The 18577-nt window shown below is 45.4% G+C and overlaps 2 protein-coding genes across 2 annotated transcripts; both read right to left on the bottom strand.

The window, feature by feature from the left end:
- Positions 1 to 215: 215 nt before the first annotated feature.
- Positions 216 to 5554, bottom strand: LOC136522115 (TATA-box-binding protein 2). Its single transcript, XM_066515906.1, has 9 exons — positions 5226 to 5554; positions 3389 to 3476; positions 2907 to 2978; positions 2146 to 2196; positions 2014 to 2058; positions 1838 to 1930; positions 1639 to 1740; positions 1482 to 1555; positions 216 to 821 (listed from the first exon to the last, which is right to left on the bottom strand). Coding segments are annotated over exons 1-9 (603 nt in total). The 5' UTR covers positions 5303 to 5554; the 3' UTR covers positions 216 to 820.
- Positions 5555 to 12765: 7211 nt separating this feature from the next.
- Positions 12766 to 16357, bottom strand: LOC136538513 (uncharacterized). Its single transcript, XM_066530473.1, has 7 exons — positions 16053 to 16357; positions 15848 to 15924; positions 15540 to 15671; positions 14402 to 14456; positions 14175 to 14262; positions 13354 to 13452; positions 12766 to 13212 (listed from the first exon to the last, which is right to left on the bottom strand). The coding sequence occupies exons 1-7, from the start codon at positions 16322 to 16324 to the stop codon at positions 13087 to 13089; spliced, it is 849 nt and encodes a 282-aa protein (XP_066386570.1). The 5' UTR covers positions 16325 to 16357; the 3' UTR covers positions 12766 to 13086.
- Between the last annotated feature and the right edge of the window lie 2220 nt (positions 16358 to 18577).

Below are 18577 nucleotides of genomic sequence, written 5' to 3'. Positions count from 1 at the left end.
GATTTCATACTTTGGGGACCAAAATAAAACTCGCCCAATACTTTAAGGAATGTCCGTGTAATTTACTCTTATCGAAAACGCCAAATAGCTGTAACCACAGTTCCCTGCGATACGAGACAGTTCGTTTCGCCGAGCATTCTTTCCAGAAGATAATTATACAGTACGTAGAATTCAAATTATTCACCCTAGCATGTCTATCATTTGGAACATTTGGAAACAGAAACATACATGTCTATCATTAGCCACTGGCAAAGAGGCACACCAATAGCATGGTCTACTGACCGGTTCCTCCATACGGTGAACCAACAAGATTAAGTCCCAGTGTCCTAAACGCTACAGCATCTCAAATACAACAGATAACTTACAACCAGTCACGCAGTCCCGTCAGTACATTGCCCTTGCCCACGTTACATACAGTGCCAGCCTTTTCATCATCGCACAGCACACTGAAAGATACTCAGAAAAGACTTTACAAGACTCGTGTCTCAAAGACAAAGTAGGGCAAAATTTATCTACTCTTGTTAGCACTCAAGTTAACGCTGCAACCACATGGGACAAGCATGTACCCTGCAGTTCACACAAACTACTCAAACTGAGACATAATGAGGTGTCAGTGTTCACCAGGGCCCTACCCAAATGGATCAACTTGACAAGTCCACCAGCTACCACAACAAACCCACCCAATCATGACACCGAAGCTCACAGAAATTACAAGATGCTATAAGTTCCGCCAGACTTTTTATGTACAGTTAGAATTTATGGTCACACGAAAACCTCATGGAAGCTTGTAATTAGAAGAACGTGACCTTCACTGGGGTCATCTGCAAAGAGGGGCATCAGAAGGAAAAGATTAGTTTTAAATAATTAATTTTAGTACTGCACACACCGTCGTGATAAACAATAAATTGTCCTTTGGGAACACAGGAATTTCACATAAATGATGTTCAATTTCAAGGGAATCAGTTCATTTTCACAGGAAAACACAGGAAACAGGGGGGAAATCCCACATTCCAAAAGGAGCTCAAAGAGAGAAGGAAAGATCTCCTCAGGCAGCTATTTACAAGCCATGGCTTGCATAGCATAGCATTCACATACATTGCTTTTTATCAGTAATGATATCAAACAGCAAAACAAATCAACCACTTCATAGCTATACATCAAATATAAAGGCAGATGAATATTTCAAATCACCCAACAAGAGTTCTCTGCCCTTAGCTTCTTACTAACCTTTTTTGTGGCATCTGATTTGAATAACCAGAATACCATGATAAAAGTTTGTTTCGAAAACACAGTAGAAAACATGATTCCAACATTTTTACTATCAAGTCTAACAACAAATAACATACAGGTGCCCAGTCCCACACATGTTACAAAAATGAGTACAAGACATAGTGAACATAGTCAACAGAACAAGAGAATCTCAATTGTAGCAAGAGTCATGCATGCACTATGATTGAAGCATGATAAAAAGAACTACATACCATTGCTGAACTTTTCTAAACTCTGTCAGTACAGGATAGATGTTTTCGAATGCAGTGTAGGTCTCCTCTCTCACCTGCAAACAATGGAGTATGAAATGAAGGAAAAAGATAAGCAAATCACGGTATTATTAAGCATGTGCAAGAAATGACAACTAACCTTTGCTCCAGTCAAAACAATCTTGCCTGAAACAAAAATTAAAAGAACAATCTTTGGTTGTTTCATCCGATAGATAAGGCCAGGAAAGAGTTCTGGTTCGTACTGTAAAACAAATGAAAAATGTCATTATCCAAGAATGGAGCCCAAAAAAGGGTAAAAGAATTACTGTGATGTTAAAATAAGCCATCATTGGACATACACTTGAGAAGGCACCATGAGAATATGCAAGGCCCTCAAGCCTAATTGGAAACTTGACATCACAAGAGCCAACAATATTCTGAATCTTAAAGTCCTGGCCATAGAACAGCAACTTAGCAACTGATGTACAAATTGTTCAAAGCACAGGTCAATGTACACAACTATGAAAATAGTTACCTTAAACTTAGCAGGAAAACCAAGTTTCTGAATAATACGAGCATACTGGAAATACAGACAAGTGTTAGAATTCAGAAGCCTCTCAGTAAACTAGATCCAACTTAAATAAAATGGTAGCAAGACATATGGCACCTTTCTTGCCGCAAGCTTAGATTGCTGCTCGCTCTTCGCTCCAGTACATACCTGTTGATAGAAAATTATCGGTCGCTTGCTTCAGCACTACAACACTTATGATGGATTGATACAAGATTGTCGTTCTATATAAAAGAAATGCAGTTCTAATAAACTTTCTTCATTTGGAAGAAAAGCATTGACGCATCAATGCATTTAATTAATTTCAATATGACAACCAAGAAAGTCTACAATACTGAAGATATTGATCCAAATAAAATCCCAAGTAAACACCCGCCGTGATATATCATCTGGTAAAAGGGCGTACCCAGTGCAAAGAGCTCCCACTCTGTGCGGGGTCTGGGGATGGGTGTCAGTGGCAAGCCTTACCCTCGCTTGTGCAATGCGAGGAGACCGCGACTCGAACCCGGGACCTTCCGGTCTCAGGCGGTAAGACTCTACCGCTTGCACCAGGCCCGCCCTTCAATAGATTTGCCTAGTGTAGGCGAGAGAGGGTAAGAACATTATTCTCCAATACTTGATGATTGAGAGAGGTAGATTAGGACACAGTAAAAACAGAAAGATTAGTCTATCTATCTTTTGACAACGCAGCACCAAGGCAACAAAGCATGTAAAAAAAAAACAGATCATATCTCACGTAGGCCATATATGCCACAAGAATTTTGATGTGAATAAATTTAATACAAGGGAAATTCTGCCACCAAAAGCTTGCAAAATCCTTGAAAATTGACAGTATAAGACAAAAGATGTTGATGACATACCATTTTACCCGATGCAAATATCAGTGCCGTGGTTTTGGGTTCCCTTATTCTCATGATGACTGCAGCAAAACGCTGTTTACAGATAAAAGAGTCAACAAACCAAATATAATAACAGAGAAAACTTAGCAAAAATCAGGTTGCTACATTATATCATCGTAACTAGAAAGACTGCATTCAATAGAATGCCCTAAGAGCAGGCAAGTCATATATAAGCTAAAAATTTAGAACTTGTTTGTCAAAGAATATTGTGGTTATTCACAGGTCAAGCTGGATATGAGCATCCATCTGGTCCAAAATTAACCACGCACATCTCATATCCCAGGCCATCCATTAGCTATTAGCACAAAGCTATTTGAGCTCACAGACAAGATTGCACATAGTTACAAAGGATCAACATACATTGTATATCCATAAAATCATCTGCTAGATAAAACCACCAGGAAATACCATAAAAAGCCATTGCTTTGAGGTAATCACTATACCTTTGGGTTATACTCTGCATTTCGTGCTTGCAAAGCTATTGCTTTGAGGTCAAGTTTACAATCCAAATTAACTGTTGATACAATATTCCTGTCATGAAAAAATGACATCACGTCAAGCAGACCAGGATCGAAGAACTGCAGTAAACATGTGAATTTTGTTTTGTAAAAGCAACATAGGGTTCTTATTGTAAGTTTTTAGCATTGTACAGACACTACAAGATGATTTTCATTGTTCTTTTTTGATATGATAGTGTGCGCTATTAATTTCTTCTTCGTGCCAATTTCCAACATGTACAAATCATAATAAACGTAAGACTATCATTCAAGATAACCTACAGTCCTACACTATAATGGTTGGATCATAAAAGCTTTGTATCAAAGTCATTTCAGGACTTGATATAGCACTAATAAGCCCATAGCATTTAAATCCCACACGAAGAATGAAATCTCCGGCAGAAAAATCTTTCACCAAAATCATAATAAAAATCTTCCACAAAAGTCAGTCCCTTAGGTTGCTTCTGGTTTGGGGACAAAGTGCGATGGATGGTAAGGTCCCTATTTTTTTTGGACGGGATTGACCCAGCTCTGGTTTGGTTGGAGGGATAGGTTCATTCCAATTTTTGTTTGGTTAGAAGGATATGGTGGTGGTGGGGTGGAACCCGCTGGAGTTTTAACACCATTAGATGCAATAATCCATGGCCCCACCAGCCATTGTCTCTACACCTATTCTTGTTGTCTTCTTCGGGTGAGCAAAGCCTGATTCCCAAGATTTCGTACCGCAGTCGCCCAACATCTCACAGCTCTGGTGCCCAAGAGCTGGGCACTACCACCGCCCAACCCATTCGCCCAAGATCTCGTGCAGAGATCTCGGCATTGCCGCCACCAGAGATGCTCAATCTGCCCCACCAGAGATCTCGTGTGACCAGAGGTCATCAGACCCACTCCTTCCCATGCTGGAGCTCACACCACTCTTGTGGTCGGCGCTAGCCCAGTGCGCTGCATATTCTCCGTCCATCTCTCCTCCGCTTGCCTTGAGCTCCGAGCTTCCCCATGCCCGCGGCCCCTCCGTTTGACCACGCTCGCACCTGCCAATGCAAAGATGGCGCACGACGCGGTCCACAAGGAATGGCTTCATCCACCCGATTCGAGGGGACCGAGCTGTCCGCATATTTCAGGAATATGCCACTGCAGAAATGACCCCGTCCCAGCACCTCCCAACCAAACACTGGTGAAAAAACTCCCAACCAAACACTGGTGGAAAAATGATTGCCCCATTCGGGACGTCCCTCAAACCAAACCAATGCATTTAACCCTCCCCACGAGATGAGATATCGAAATCTCAGTCCGTGAGGCTGACTGCTTATCACATTATTAGTTTATTACACAATTTATGCACCAACCAGTCAAAACATGGAATGGAAATATGGTCAAGAAGAGATTATGCTTGCTACAACTATTACGCCAACAATACAAACTTCAATCAGGAAATAGATCTGCTCTGCAGTTTGGCCCTGTCTCGTTCTCCCAAGTCTCATACCTGAAATCAACACTCCGAGAGAGGATGACAGCTAAATAATTCCCACCAAAGCCCCAACTATTTAAGTCAATATATTAGTTCATTTCGATGCACCCAGCACCGGGAAGCTGAACAAAAACACGACACAGACCAACACCACCACCACCCACAAGACAGGGAGGCACCCCGCTGCCCAGAACCAAGCCCCGGCAGCTCCAGCACACCCAAGCACCCATCCGCCGCGCGGCGCGACCCTAGCACGTACGGTACGGGATCTCTCCGCAACCCCCAAACCCCAGACGACCCAGATCCGGGACTTACTGGAGCGTGGGGACGATGCCGGAGGGGTGCTTGGACAGATCCACCGGCTGGCTGCCCTCGAGCCCCGGCTCCGCCATCCGAACCACGCACGCAACCTCGTCGGCTCCGCGCCGCGAATCCGGGCCAAATCCGAGGCCGAAATGGGCGGGAGAGGAACGCGCGTGTCACGGGTTCGAGGGGGAATTCGAAATCCGGGTCTTTTATAGAGATCGGGAGAGGAGTTGGAGAGGAGGGAAAGCAAGGGGAAGGGAGCTGCTAGGGTTATCTATCTCGCGAGGGGGAGGGAGAGCGCAGGCGGCGTGAGAATGCAGGGGGGAGGGGGGAGGTCGTCTGGTGGTGGGAGGTATAGATGCGTGCGGGAGTTGGGTTGTATCGGTGGACGGGGAGCAGGCGGTGGATGGGGAGTGCTTGGCTTTTGTAGGGGAACAGGGTGCACCGGCTGTGGCCGGTTACCCAGGGTGTGGTTTGCCCACGCGCTGGTTTGAGGTATGCACACGGACCTGTGGGTCATAGCATGCGCTGGGGCCCCGTGTCGGTGTATGGGTATGATTCGTGTTTGGCGGGCATTAATCTTAGGATTTCTCCTGCTCGCAAATCGCACTAGCTGGTTTCGAACCTCAGATCAACTGGTGATCGCTTCCGGGCTTAGCAGCTGTTTGGTGGTTTGTTTTATACGGCGTGTTCGCTGGATGAGCTGGTTTGGACTGACCGGTGCTGGTTTATTGTAAGAGAAAAATACTGTTAACTGGTTGAATAAGTCTGGTTGAAATTAACAAATGAACAGGATGATAATCTGATGAATTATATATAGAATTACGAAATTATGAACTATAATAATCGGAGTATTTGAATTATTGTGATGGATCATTCTTCGTTTATGTGAGAAAATCGTAATCACCAGAAAGCAGGTTCGAGGTAGATTATAAAATTATTGTAACCGAGTGTTTTAATTATATAATCTAAATTATAATCTTAGTCTGTTTAGAGTACAATTAAATTCTTTTAGCTAATTATTATAATCACGGTGGATCAGAACAGGCCTGACTACTTGAGCAGACGCATTTGGTCACTGCTGCAGTGCACATTCATGTTAACTACAACATCTTGCATTATATATAAAATGTTAGCTAAAATTTCTTTCATTTTAGAATCGAGAGAGTAGGCAATAAGACCAGTACAAAACGGACAGAAATAAAACGAATTATGTTTGAGAGAAAAGATCCAAAATCAATCCAAGTAGAAGCAAACATCATATGCGACATATAAGAGATTAATAATCTACATGTCTTGCATCAATTTATGAAACCCGAATTATCTGTCTCCCAGAGCATGGGCCAATGCCAATCATAACCTATTACATATACATCAGGCTTTTACTGAACTTGTGAACATCTTATTATTATTATTTTTTGAAACAATGTCATGAGCTCTACCTTTCAGTTAAGACGAATGAAGTTTATATACAAGCAAAGGTAGCCAAGCGTGACACCAAACACCACGAAAAGGTTAGCCCACTCACGCAACGCGGTAGAGTACACACTATCATGAGTCATCGTTGCCGAGCATGGTTGCAAAGCAACCAGCAGCTCCGACTTTCCATGGCAAAACACCGACGACTCAACCAAAGATGTCAGACCAACGGGCCCAAAGCAGGAGGCTGCAGCAGGACATCGTTGCCGAGATCAACGGCTTCGCGAAGAGCAGCTCCGACTTCCTGTCTTGATCCCACGCCCCGCCCGCGGCGATTGCCAAGCCTCTAAAGCTGAAACCCAGCCATCAGAGAAGAAGGGATCGACCCGCGTCATCGTTGCCGAGCTACATCCCCTGATGCAACAGCTCCGACTTCACGATGCCAAACTCACCGTCTCGCGTCAACCGGGCGCCGAGAGGCGGAGGACATCCGCCGAAGGAGACATCACGGCCGAGACGAATTTCCACGGTGACGCCTTCAGGAAGGGTACGACGCCGATTGCGCCGCCGTCGCTTGTCCAGGAATGGACCGGGTTTCCACCCGTGGAAGACATGGCTGGGGCACGAGAACACGACGCCCCCAACAAGGAAATCGACGCCCACAGGCATCACCGTCGCCAAGGCTTTCGCGCCGAGGTGCCCCTAGCACATACGTCGAGCCAAGATGCCGGACCCTAGCCTATCGCCACCATCGTCGCCACTGCCAACGCGTAGAAGCCCCTCCAGAGGGGCATCGACCGCCACCCCCTCCGACCGGGCAACATGCAGAGCTGGACTTACCCTGCGACGTGTGTCACCCTGCCGCACGCCAAAGCCGTCGCCAGCTGTCGTCGCCGGCTCAAGCACCCGCCGTCGACGCTGCCGACCTCCACCAGCCACTGTCAGGCGCATGCCCCACCACGGGCGCCGCCCCCTGCCCTAGGGGCACCGGATCTGGCCGTCAGGGCGCCAGACCCAATGTCCTCGGCTAGCACCGCTGCCTCCACGCCATGGTCAAGGAGTAAAGGGGGAAGCGGAGGAGGAAGAAGGAGGCCCCGCCACCGCTCGGCGCCTGCACGGGCACTAGCCAGCGCCGCCGCAGCCACAGCAGGTGGCCTCACCGATGAAAGGTCCTTGTGTAGTTTTGGTAATTAAGTGACAACCTAGGTGGACTAATTGTGTTTATGTAAGATACACAGGTGATTAGTCCATGGGTACATGTGTATGAGCAACATATGCCATGAAGGTGAAAATAGATCGGAGATGTTGCAAAGCTCACACATATGATGATGAAGGAGCTTATTGCACATGAGATATGACATTGAGTCATGTGATCAAGGTGGGGTGGAGAAGATCAAGACAAGACTTAGCTTGATGGACCGGTTGCAAGCGTGAATGGCAAGTTGGAGGCTTTGGAGCGATGGACCGCGTGGCGGTGAAGCTTAAGCAAAACTTGGCGCCGATGGACGAAGGCAATGGTGAAAAGCAAGTGAAGTCAAGATCGATGAACCAATATGGTCACGTGATGATATGAAGTGGATCATATCATTGCTGATCGTGTTGGTGCATGTATTGCGTCGACATTGGAGGAGACAGAATGGAATGCGCAAGGCAAAGGTATAACCTAGGGCATTTCATTTCACCGGTCATAGGTGTGTAGAGAAGGAGATGGAATGGATTGTTAACAAGTGACAAGTACAACATTGGCAAGATAACCATTGCAAGAGGTGTGAAGAAGCTTGTCATTGGTTCAAACCGGACTTGAAAGCTTAGCAAATCAATTTAGTTCAAGTCAACCATAAAAGCTCATGATAGTGATAAGAGTACAAGCACAAGACAACAATGCAAATGAATATCTAGTTTGTTTGTTACAAGTGGTATCTAGACTCAAGTATTTCATCAAGAATCTACAAGTGATGTCTAGATCAACTCACAAGTGATATCGTATAAGTGGTACTCATGAAGATAGCAAATGTTCAAGAAATGGTTTTTATTGATAAATCCAACAAGTGGTTCCATACTAGAAAATTCTTTCAAGTGGTATCACATCTACACATGGTATCAATCATGCAAGACGATGGTTCCATATGTGATCCTCAACTTTAAGTGATCATCAAATGAAGAATGCATCCCTCATCTACAAGAGCTCAAGTGTATCAAATGAATGACCCATGCTATCACATAGGGGAAGGTGTCCCACAAATTGAGCTCAAGTGTATCGAAGATCCTATGTATGGTATCTCAAAAAGCCCTACACAAGATACAAGTGGTATAAGTTACAAGTGGTATCTATAAGTGGTGTCATTCCAACAATCAAGTGATGTCCATCAAAAATACAAGATTCAAGTCTCATCCATCTACCCCAAACGCATACCTTTGCATCAATGAGAAACACACCTTTTATGGAAATTGATGAGAAAGGGAGAGACATTGTACAAAGATATGAAGGCTTTGAGATTAAGACTGTACAAGGGGGAGAGATAAGATATGAAAGCTCAAAGAAGTGGTAGGACATGGAGCAACATTGAAGAAAAGAGATGGATCAAAATTCTTGGACAAGAGAAGCACAAGTAGGGTGAGCAAGCTTATGAACTTTGATTGATTGCATTTGATATGTGCATATTCGTGTGCTTGCTTGCATTGCATAAGTTCTTAAATTCAATATGCATGCTTGTGTGATGTATGTTAGTTGTAGAATTTAATTGATGATTTGATAACTAGCATGCATAAGATGATAGCTAGACACTTGGTATGCTTTACAAGTAATGCTAGTACCTTGCTTTTAATGTTGATCTCACGAGGTATCTAGTGATTTAATTTCCAAGTGATATCTAGCTAACTATGGTGCTAAGGATGAACTAAAAGGTGCAACTCCGATTGGTATCATGCTTTAAAGGTTTACTCTATACACCTTAGCATCATTTAGTAGTAATTACTCTCCCACAATTTCAATCTATGCATATGTGCGAGCTTCAAATCAAACACTCTAACACATATGTAGGGGGAGCTAATACTACCATCTCGGGTTTATGGTACTTGTCCAAAATTATTTTCACATGGTAAAATTGCTTGGGCAAGCAACATGAATCAAAAAGAGCTTAATTTCCATATCTTTGTAGAGTTGTCATCAATTACCAAAAATGGAGAGATTGAAAGGTCCTTGTGTAGTTTTGGTAATTGAGTGACAACCTAGGTGGATTAATTGTGTTTATGTGAGATACACATGTGATTAGTCCATAGGTACATGTGTATGAGCAACATATGCCATGAAGGTGAAAATGGCTCGGAGATGTTGCAAAGCTCACACATATGATGATGAAGGAGCTTATTGCACATGAGACATAACATTGAGTCATGTGATCAAGGTGGAGAAGATCAAGACAAGACTTAGCTTGATGGACCGGTTGCAAGCGTGAAGGGCAAGTTGGAGGCTTTGGAGCGATGGACCACGTGGCGGTGAAGCTTAAGCAAGACTTGGCGCCGATGGACGAAGGCAACGGTGAAAATCAAGTGAAGTCAAGATCGATGAACCAATATGATCACGTGATGATATGAAGTGGATCATATCATTGTTGATCGTGTTGGTGCATGTGTTGCATCAACATTGGAGGAGATAAAATGGAATGCGCAAGGCAAAGGTATAACATAGGGCATTTCATTTCACCGGTCATAGGTGTGTAGAGAAGTTCATGACCGGGTTTAGGATAGATGGTTGTACTATCAAGAGGGGCAAACTTGTTTGCATATCGGTCATCTAGTGCCACTCGAGTGATCCAACTTTGCATCATCGCTAGGATCGAGTGGCGTGGCAAGTTGAGTGACTAATCCTTTGAAAAATGTTTGTGAAAAGCTAACACATATACACATGGTGGTGCACACTTGGTGGTGTTGGCACATTTGCAAATGAGAAGAAGTTAGAGTTGTCGTGAATCAACTTAGAGAAGAGAAAAAGGTTTTTCGGTGTACTCCAAACTATAGGATGGTCCTTGGATTAGAATACTGTTTTGATTCATTATGATTTGGATCAAGTATACATGTGGGATGTGTAGCCCTATGAGTAAGCTTTCCAAAATGTTCAAGATCATCGAAATCGGAGTTCGGAGCTAAGAGTTATAGCCGTTTTAGCGTTGAAAGGTCTGTGACCGGACACTGGCGCGAAAAATGACCGGACGCTCAGGGTCTGCGTCCGGTCAGCACCTGCGAGTCTGGTCACAGTGTCCGGTCAGTGTTTTTAGCATGACCAGAAGCGATCGGACGTTGGGAGAGTCCGGTCGCTGAAAAACGTCGCTGGAACCTCTCTGTAAGTGACCGGACGCTGGGTTTCAGCGTCCGGTCATTATGACCTGCGCATCCGGTCAGTACGCGCTTTGCCCAGTAAAGGGGTAACGGCTATTTTAGCCCTTGGGGCTATAAAAGGAGTGTGTGGCCGGCCTTGGGCTGGTTGCTGAGCACCCTCACGCCTATGTGGCTTGTGTAGGAGTGCTTGGATGCCCTCTAACTCACTTGTGCTTGTAAAAGTTCGAATCGATTGCGAGTGAGTGTGATTCTAGTGCATTGCATTGTGAGATTACATCGAGTGGCACTAGGTGATTGAGTTACAAGCTAGTGGTGCTTGTTACTCTTGGAGGTTGCCACCTCCTAGACGGCTTGATGGTGGTTTCCGTTGAAGCCCGCAAGAAGCTTATGCGGTGCTCCGGAGAAGAGCTTTATGAGGGGCATTGTGCTTGCCCCACGGGAGCCGCGAAGAGCAACTCTAGTTGAGCATGTCATTGAGCTACCCTCACTTTCGGGGTAGGTTCTTGTGGTGCCCGACCTGCGGGCTTGGCGGATGATGCCAATTAGCCGCCGAACCACCAAGTGAGCGGTCGACACAACGGGGACGTAGCGTGTTGGGAAGCACGTGAACCTCGAAAGAAAATCACCGTGTCAACCTTGTTCTTCCCGTTGGTTTGCAATCCCCTTACACAAGCTTGTGATTACTTTTATATACATTGTGCTTGTATAGTTGCTCTTGTAATTAGTTAGCTTGTGTAGCTCACTAGTTACCTTCTTGCTTGTGTAGCATAGAAGTAGCTCCCTTACGTGGCTAATTTGGTTTGTGTAACCTTGTTAGTCACTTTGCTTAGTTTGTATAGCTAAGTACTTGCGCTCTCTAATTTGGCATTGGTTGCCTTGTTATTGAGCATTGCTAATGAGCTTAGTTGGCTTTGTGCTTTTACTTACTAGCATGTGTAGGAGCTTCCTCATTGCTTGAAATACTAGTGGCATAGGTTTGTGTGACCTTGCTCCTAGAATTTGTTAGGTGAGCTCTAGCTAGCTCGGCACCTTTGTTGCTTAATTAAGATCTCAGTGAGGTGCTAGAGAACATAGATAGAGGGGTGTAGTCTTGGCTATACCGATAGTTTTAATTCCGCACTTGTTTCGGTTAGCCGGCGCGATTAAGTTTTAGAAACGACTATTCACCCCCCTCTAGTCATCATCTCGACCTTACAGCCGAGCCCCACGCGGCTCGCGCGAGGGCACGCCCCGCCGTCCCGCTACTACGCACGCCGCCAACAACTGCCGAGCGCGAGCGCGAGGAAGAGGCCCGCCCTAGGCCGACGCAGCCGCCACTGCACACGCCCCTAGGCGCAACGCCTCACACCACGAGCGCCGTACTCGCGGATCCGGCGACTACCCGATGTCTTGGACAGGAGCCGCCGACACCGTCGCCCAGCGCCCGCCCAAGCGCGGCCCGGCGGAGATCCACGCGAATCCGGTCCTTGGACCACCGGATCCAGACGCCGAAGCGAGGAGACTACCCCAAACCGCCACTGAAGACGTCGACACCGCCACCAGCCTCAGCGACCTCGTTGTGCCCTAGGACGCCACACGCGAGCTCGTCCCCGACCGTCGCATCTTCCACCACGAAGACCGCCGCCCTCCCGGCAAGCTACACGGCCATGCCGGCAGCCTTCTCCGGCTACGGCGCGGCTGGAGAGAGGGAGGGAAGGAAGAGAGACGGCTAGGGTTTGGGTCGCCTCCCGTGTCGCCTGCGCGGCGGCGACGCGGGGGGCGTTTTTTTTTCGTAGGACTGAAAATAACAAACAGGTGAACATCTTAATATCTGGTCATTTAAGGATCTGCGGGACTAGTAGGCCATCAGAAGTGATAACCTTCGGTTGTTTCAGATGGAGCATGAATGTGCATCACCAGTTTACAGCTCTGTATACTTTCACCTAATAATTGAACGAACTATTTGTGGCTCCTTCCTTGATGAGCCCATCATGTTTACTGCTTAGGTTCCCTTAGGTTAAACGCTCAATCTTCATGATGGAAGGTGTTTGCCTGAACTCCAAGACAGCAAGGTTTTCTCCATACTTCTTTACTTCAGTCACCATTCTGTTGTGCGATTCAGGGTATTTGCAAAAAATCACTTTGATTCAGCTCCCTGGCTCGTGCCTGCAACGTCAACATGATCCTTTACAAATGTTCGAAGGCATCCATTGATTACCCGAGGGGCACCACCATCACAAAAACGCTTTGCCAGATCTACTGCCTGAAAGACAAGGGTCGAGAGACATTTATTCTATTAGTACTAAAAAATGGAAAGAGTAATAGCTATAAGAAAGCATGCAGGTGCTAGACACGTAAAGTCAAAATATGAAGAAAAAAAAGTAATATGGAGAAAAATAAGCACCTCATTAATCACAACTTTGTGAGGTGTTCCTTTTGATGTCATCTCTGCCATAGCAATATGTAGAATGCAGAGCTCAAGTATTCTTGCCACAGGCTCATCCTGCCATGAAATTTTCCATGTATCAACAGCAGGTTATGCCATAAAACAAGACAGCAAATTGCAAAATACTAAATACTAAAATATATACGAACACATATTACCTGGACACCAGTTTAAAGATCAGGTAGATTATAAACTGAAAGGAAAGTAATATATTGTATTTCATATTTTTCTAATTTTTACTTTAAAAAACATCTGAGCTCTGGTAGTACAAACAAATATAGAAATAAAGCGATTCAGATTAAGGAAGGTACATTCTTCAGATTCTGTATCACTTATTCACTTCCTCATCCTTCGGGTGCCCAACAGAAATAACTAATTAGCTATGCTGGAAAATTAAGTAGCGTAATAAGGTCATAAGTCTAAAATAACAATGGGAGATCTCAATATTTCATTGCATGCCAAAAGATAAGGCACGAAATAATCCTTGATGGTCATACACTTCCGGTATGCATCAGAGTGATTGTTCACTAGTTCAGTGTAGTGAAAAACAGTGGTGTAGTATACAGAATAAGGATACGTTTGAACCAAACTGATAACCATATAAACATCTTCTGGTATGCATCAGGGTGATTTGGTCACTAGTTCAGTGTAGTGAAAAACGGTTGTGTACTATACAGAATAAGTATATGCTTGAATCAAACTGATAAACATATAAACAGCTTGATGCATGTCGAAGGGATTTGATGAATCAGCATAGAAGATTAGGAAAAATATCTAACCTTCCAAGCCTGGGGAATTATTTTGTCAATGATATCTACATGCTTATCCCATCCACTGGCAACAGCCACTAAAAGTTCCCTGGACAACCTGTACTTGAAAAACATCTAATTAGGAATGTAAGAGCAGCAGGACTAAATAATAAACAGGAAATTAAATTTATCACATATCAGAACAGTGTGTCGATACCTAATGCCTTTAGTGGAAAAGGGCAAGAAGGAAAGTATACCGTAAGACAAAGTTGTTGTAAACCAGTTTTGGAGGAGCTGAAAGTACATCTTCTTCTGAATATGAAACAAAAACATGTCAAATTCGTTGCAGAAGAATAACCAAACATTAATGGAACATATTTACACAAAAAGAAATCTATAATTACTCAGCTGATTTCACAACAGACTAAGGAAGAAAAATGTATACGGTTAATATGACTATATGAGCCATTTAGCATGCATCATAAGGATATGTTTATTGCGTTGAATAAGATAGATGCCACTGGGCTGCTACAAACGATGCATGCTAACGAAGGTGAACAGTTTTCAGCATGTCGATTAAAAGTGTAATCAACACATGGCTTGATAAAATATATCAAAATTTACTGGCGCTTAGAATGATGGATTATGGTATAGCTCTCTTAAAACTCAGTCTGCAAAACCAAAAAAACAGATACACAACCCCTTTAGATCTTGAATTTTTTAGGCCCAACTCATTATGTCACTATTCTCAAAAGTGACAATTGACAACCTAGCCTGACTAGGTGGCACCTAGGCATTGGCCACTATACCTAATTAAGCGTTAGGTGCCACGCAGCTACTTACCTAGCACATTGTGCTTTTTTAAGCCAAAGCACTGCATTAACTGTTGTAGTTTGACGGTCTGAAATCCACAGCACCAACTTGAAATTGCTCTAGCATGCCTTCCAGTTTTTATATACATGACAATAGGCACACACCCACAATAAAAAAAAAACTTAGCCTAAGTTCAATAATGTATTTATGGAACATCCAATGATCCATTGCTCTCTTAACTTTGGGAAATCAGAATCATAGATATAAAATATGAGGAAAGTTTCAAAACTTGGACTGAAACAAACCATAAAATTTGTTTAAACAGGAATCAACTTAATTTTCTGGTGGTTGTATGTTTCAGATTGTCCGAAGGATAACTGTTAAAAGACTGCTATAATGGAATTGGTACCCAACTGAACTTGTGCTCTATGGAATCTTCTGGATATAGAGATATTCCATCTCAAAATTGTGAGGAAAAAATGGAGATATGTCCAAATTTACCAACAGCAATTTATGACTCCAGCTGTAACCGCGTTAACATATAGGGAGTAGAACCAGAAGTTGCGTGGGCATAGTTGTTACCGTTGGCTGAATCCTTCTCGTTCTGACTGGTCAGTTTCTCAGCCTCCTCCGTTCCGACCTCGAGCGGTCCCCCACCAAAGCTCATATGGTTGTAACTCAATAGGCATGCCTTGTCGAAAACAAACCCGTGCTCTGAACAAGCGTGGAGAAACCGAAATAAGAGGACAAACAGCAAGTAAAATGCATGCATAGAACGCCAGGAGCCCAGGAGTTTGCACTGATGCAAGGAGGTATTCAGCCGAGCAAATCGACGAGTTGATCCTTGAAACAAATGCACGAAGGAGAGGTGCTGGGAGAAGAACCCTGACCTCGTCTTGCGCTGATCCTGCGGTCGAAGAGCCGGACGACGTCGTTTCCCTCCAGACACGCGGCGTAGGAAATCATCCTGCGACACGAGACGCGGAAGCAGCGACCATCTCAGGGAAGGAACCACACCCAAAGCCAATCCCAACGCCGCGCGGAGGGAGAGAAACCGAAGTATGTCGGAGCTGAAGCTGGGGAAACGGGACTCACAGCGCGAGCTCCCGGGCGGCGCGGGGGCTGCAGAAGCGGCCGGAACGGTCGACCTTGGCGTGAGCGGGGGAGGGCGTGCCCGAGGCCGCCGGCGGTGGCGGGCTGGAGACCACCAGCGGCGCGCGGGAGGAGGCGACGGCGCGGGGCGGGGGCGGCGCCGCGAGCACCCGAGGGCGCCGCGAGGCCAAGCCCGCGAGGAGAAGGCAGGGTCTAGCCCCCGCGGAGGAGGACGAGGACGGGGAGAAGGTGCGGACGCATGGCGCCGCTTCCATTTCGTCCGGCGATTTGAGCTCGAAATGGAGCGGACACGGGGGGGGGGGGGGGGGGGGGGGGGCGGGATAGCGAGGAGGGATAAGGTTGTTGGGTCGGTTTGCTTGCGGGAACAACCGTTGGGCCGAGATCCCGCCATCTTGGGCCGTCGTTCGTCATCGGCTACCACGGACCGAACGGCCTCTTGCCTTGGGCCTAGAAGAAACTGATGCCGTTGGAACTGACCGGAGTAAAACCGACGGCGACGGCGAGTCACTCTCCGGACTCTCTCTCCCCGGCCCCGCGCGCTCCAAAACTGGCGGTACCTATGGCAACACATCCGCATCGCTACATGTGAAGCACACGCTGGAGTGCATCGCTAGCAGCGCCAGCGGCGCTGGGAGTCTGGAGCGTGACGAGATGACGTCGACGGGGAAGAAGGCCGAGCAGAACGATCAACCACGGACCCGCTAGCAGAGAAATGACCTTTCATCCATTTTGATTTTGGACTTTAGTCTCGGTATTTTTTGCGTCCGAGAGTAAAGGAAGAATTAGTTCCGGTTAGAGCTACCAACAGGGACTAAATGCCCCTGTCCTGGCACGCTTTCGTAGCAGGCCACCTTTAGTCTCAGTTGGTGTTGGTGTTACCAACCCAGACTAAAGGTCCTTCAACCTTTAGTCCCGGTTGGTACACCAACCGGGACACCAACCGGGACTAAAGGGTGACCTTTTAGTCCCGGTTGGTGTCACTAATCCGGATTAAAGGTCTCACACCCAGGACTAAAGGTACTCCACAGGTCAATTCAAAAGGAGGGTGTCCAGGACCCGGTCACATGTGGTGTACAGCTGAATTGGTAAGGAGTTTATGCGCGATGAAAGAGGTCCTGAGTTCGAATCTCACACATCGCAAAAGAGGTCTCCCTACAATTTCATTTATTTTTCTCCTGAGGATGGACCTTTAGTCCCGGATTCGTAGTCCCGGTTGGGAAATCGGGACTAAAGCCAGTTCCCAACCGGGACTGCAACCCATTTCTCTACTAGTAACCAACGCACGGAACAGAGACGCTGGAGGCCGGTGGTCACTCTTCTATGCGTCCAAGTCCTCCGTTTCTCTGTGTGTCCGTTGTACACGGCCGCTCGCCGGCGTGCGTGTCCCCGTCGACGCCTTGGCCCGATCCGGCCGCCCGTCGCGGTTATGGATGCATGCACCATGGCCACACACCTATTTGAACAAACAAATCATCCCAAGCTTCTAACTAAGTAGAGCAGTAAATTCTTTTAGCATGTGTTTCCTTTAGAGGAGAAGAAATAACTAGGGGTAGGATTCTTCAAACACAGAAATTGGAAAAACATGGGGAATGGAATGCCCTAATATCTTGAATCCTATAGATTGAGAAAACATATTGCAAGATTGAACGTTTGGATGGAGCTCAATAAAAACTTTAAAACATAGGATTTTGATGAGAGAAAGGGTGACACAAAGAAAATTTTCCATGAGGTTTAACCTCTTGTAAAATTCCTAAAAAACAAGTCATTCCATAGGAATTCCATGGGATTTGTAGTAACTAAATCCTTTGTTCTAAAGCGGTTCATAGGAAATTTTCCAATGCTTCGGCTTCTAGAAAAAGGTAGGGGCACACCACTACATACATGGCTCCATGCGAATTGAGCATACATCAATTTGGTTTTCCTTGTTGCAGAATGTTAGCGAATTGAGAATACTTCAATTTGTTTTTCCTTGTTGCAGAATGATAGCGAATTGAGCACACCACTACAAGATAGATGCCACTGGGCTCCTGTCTCAACACTTTTTTTTCTCTTTTAAAGAATGCTATTTTTCATACTATCAGGATCTAAATTGCCTTATAAACGTTTCATATCCTTATTTAATCAGTATTACTTATAGAAATTATTTGGCAGAGCTTCCACTCCTCCTAAAAGGGCTCCGATTTTAGTTAGCTTTATCCAATGGAGCTAAACCGTTTGGCGAAAATGGTTCTAGCGACAGTTTTGTTATAATTTTTGCCAAATCTATGACGGGGGAGTTGGGAGAAGTCATGTTTTTTTTGCCTTCACACATGGTTATGGCTCCTCCAAGCTTTTTCACCGAAGCCGTTTCTTGGATGCCCATTTAGTAGGGCTGAAGCTACTCATGTAGCCTATATTGCTTGTTCGCTTTTCTAGTGCCACATTTCGATTTTGTGCAAACATCTAATACTTTGGTCCTGCCAAATTGGCTTTGAGATTCATGCTGCGGCTTTACCTGGGAATTCTCT

The sequence above is a fragment of the Miscanthus floridulus genome, chromosome 2 (genome assembly GCF_019320115.1).
Source record: "Miscanthus floridulus cultivar M001 chromosome 2, ASM1932011v1, whole genome shotgun sequence".
NCBI lineage: Eukaryota > Viridiplantae > Streptophyta > Magnoliopsida > Poales > Poaceae > Miscanthus > Miscanthus floridulus.
Note: the sequence above shows the minus strand (reverse complement) of the source record. Positions and strands in the feature narration are given on the sequence as shown.

Bases quoted from the DNA above. Each gene is read 5' to 3' on its own strand.
- LOC136522115 (XM_066515906.1), bottom strand. From the start codon at position 5,302: ATGGCGGAGCCGGGGCTCGAGGGCAGCCAGCCGGTGGATCTGTCCAAG. The intron at 2,059-2,145 runs GTGCCATATGTC...CTGTATTTCCAG, and splicing joins CTAAGCTTGCGGCAAGAAAG to TATGCTCGTATTATTCAGAA. The intron at 1,556-1,638 runs GTTAGTTGTCAT...CATTGTTTGCAG, and splicing joins TTGTTTTGACTGGAGCAAAG to GTGAGAGAGGAGACCTACAC.
- LOC136538513 (XM_066530473.1), bottom strand. From the start codon at position 16,324: ATGGAAGCGGCGCCATGCGTCCGCACCTTCTCCCCGTCCTCGTCCTCC. The intron at 14,457-15,539 runs GTAACAACTATG...TTTCATATTCAG, and splicing joins CGAGAAGGATTCAGCCAACG to AAGAAGATGTACTTTCAGCT. The intron at 14,263-14,401 runs GTATACTTTCCT...TTTCAAGTACAG, and splicing joins TACAACAACTTTGTCTTACG to GTTGTCCAGGGAACTTTTAG.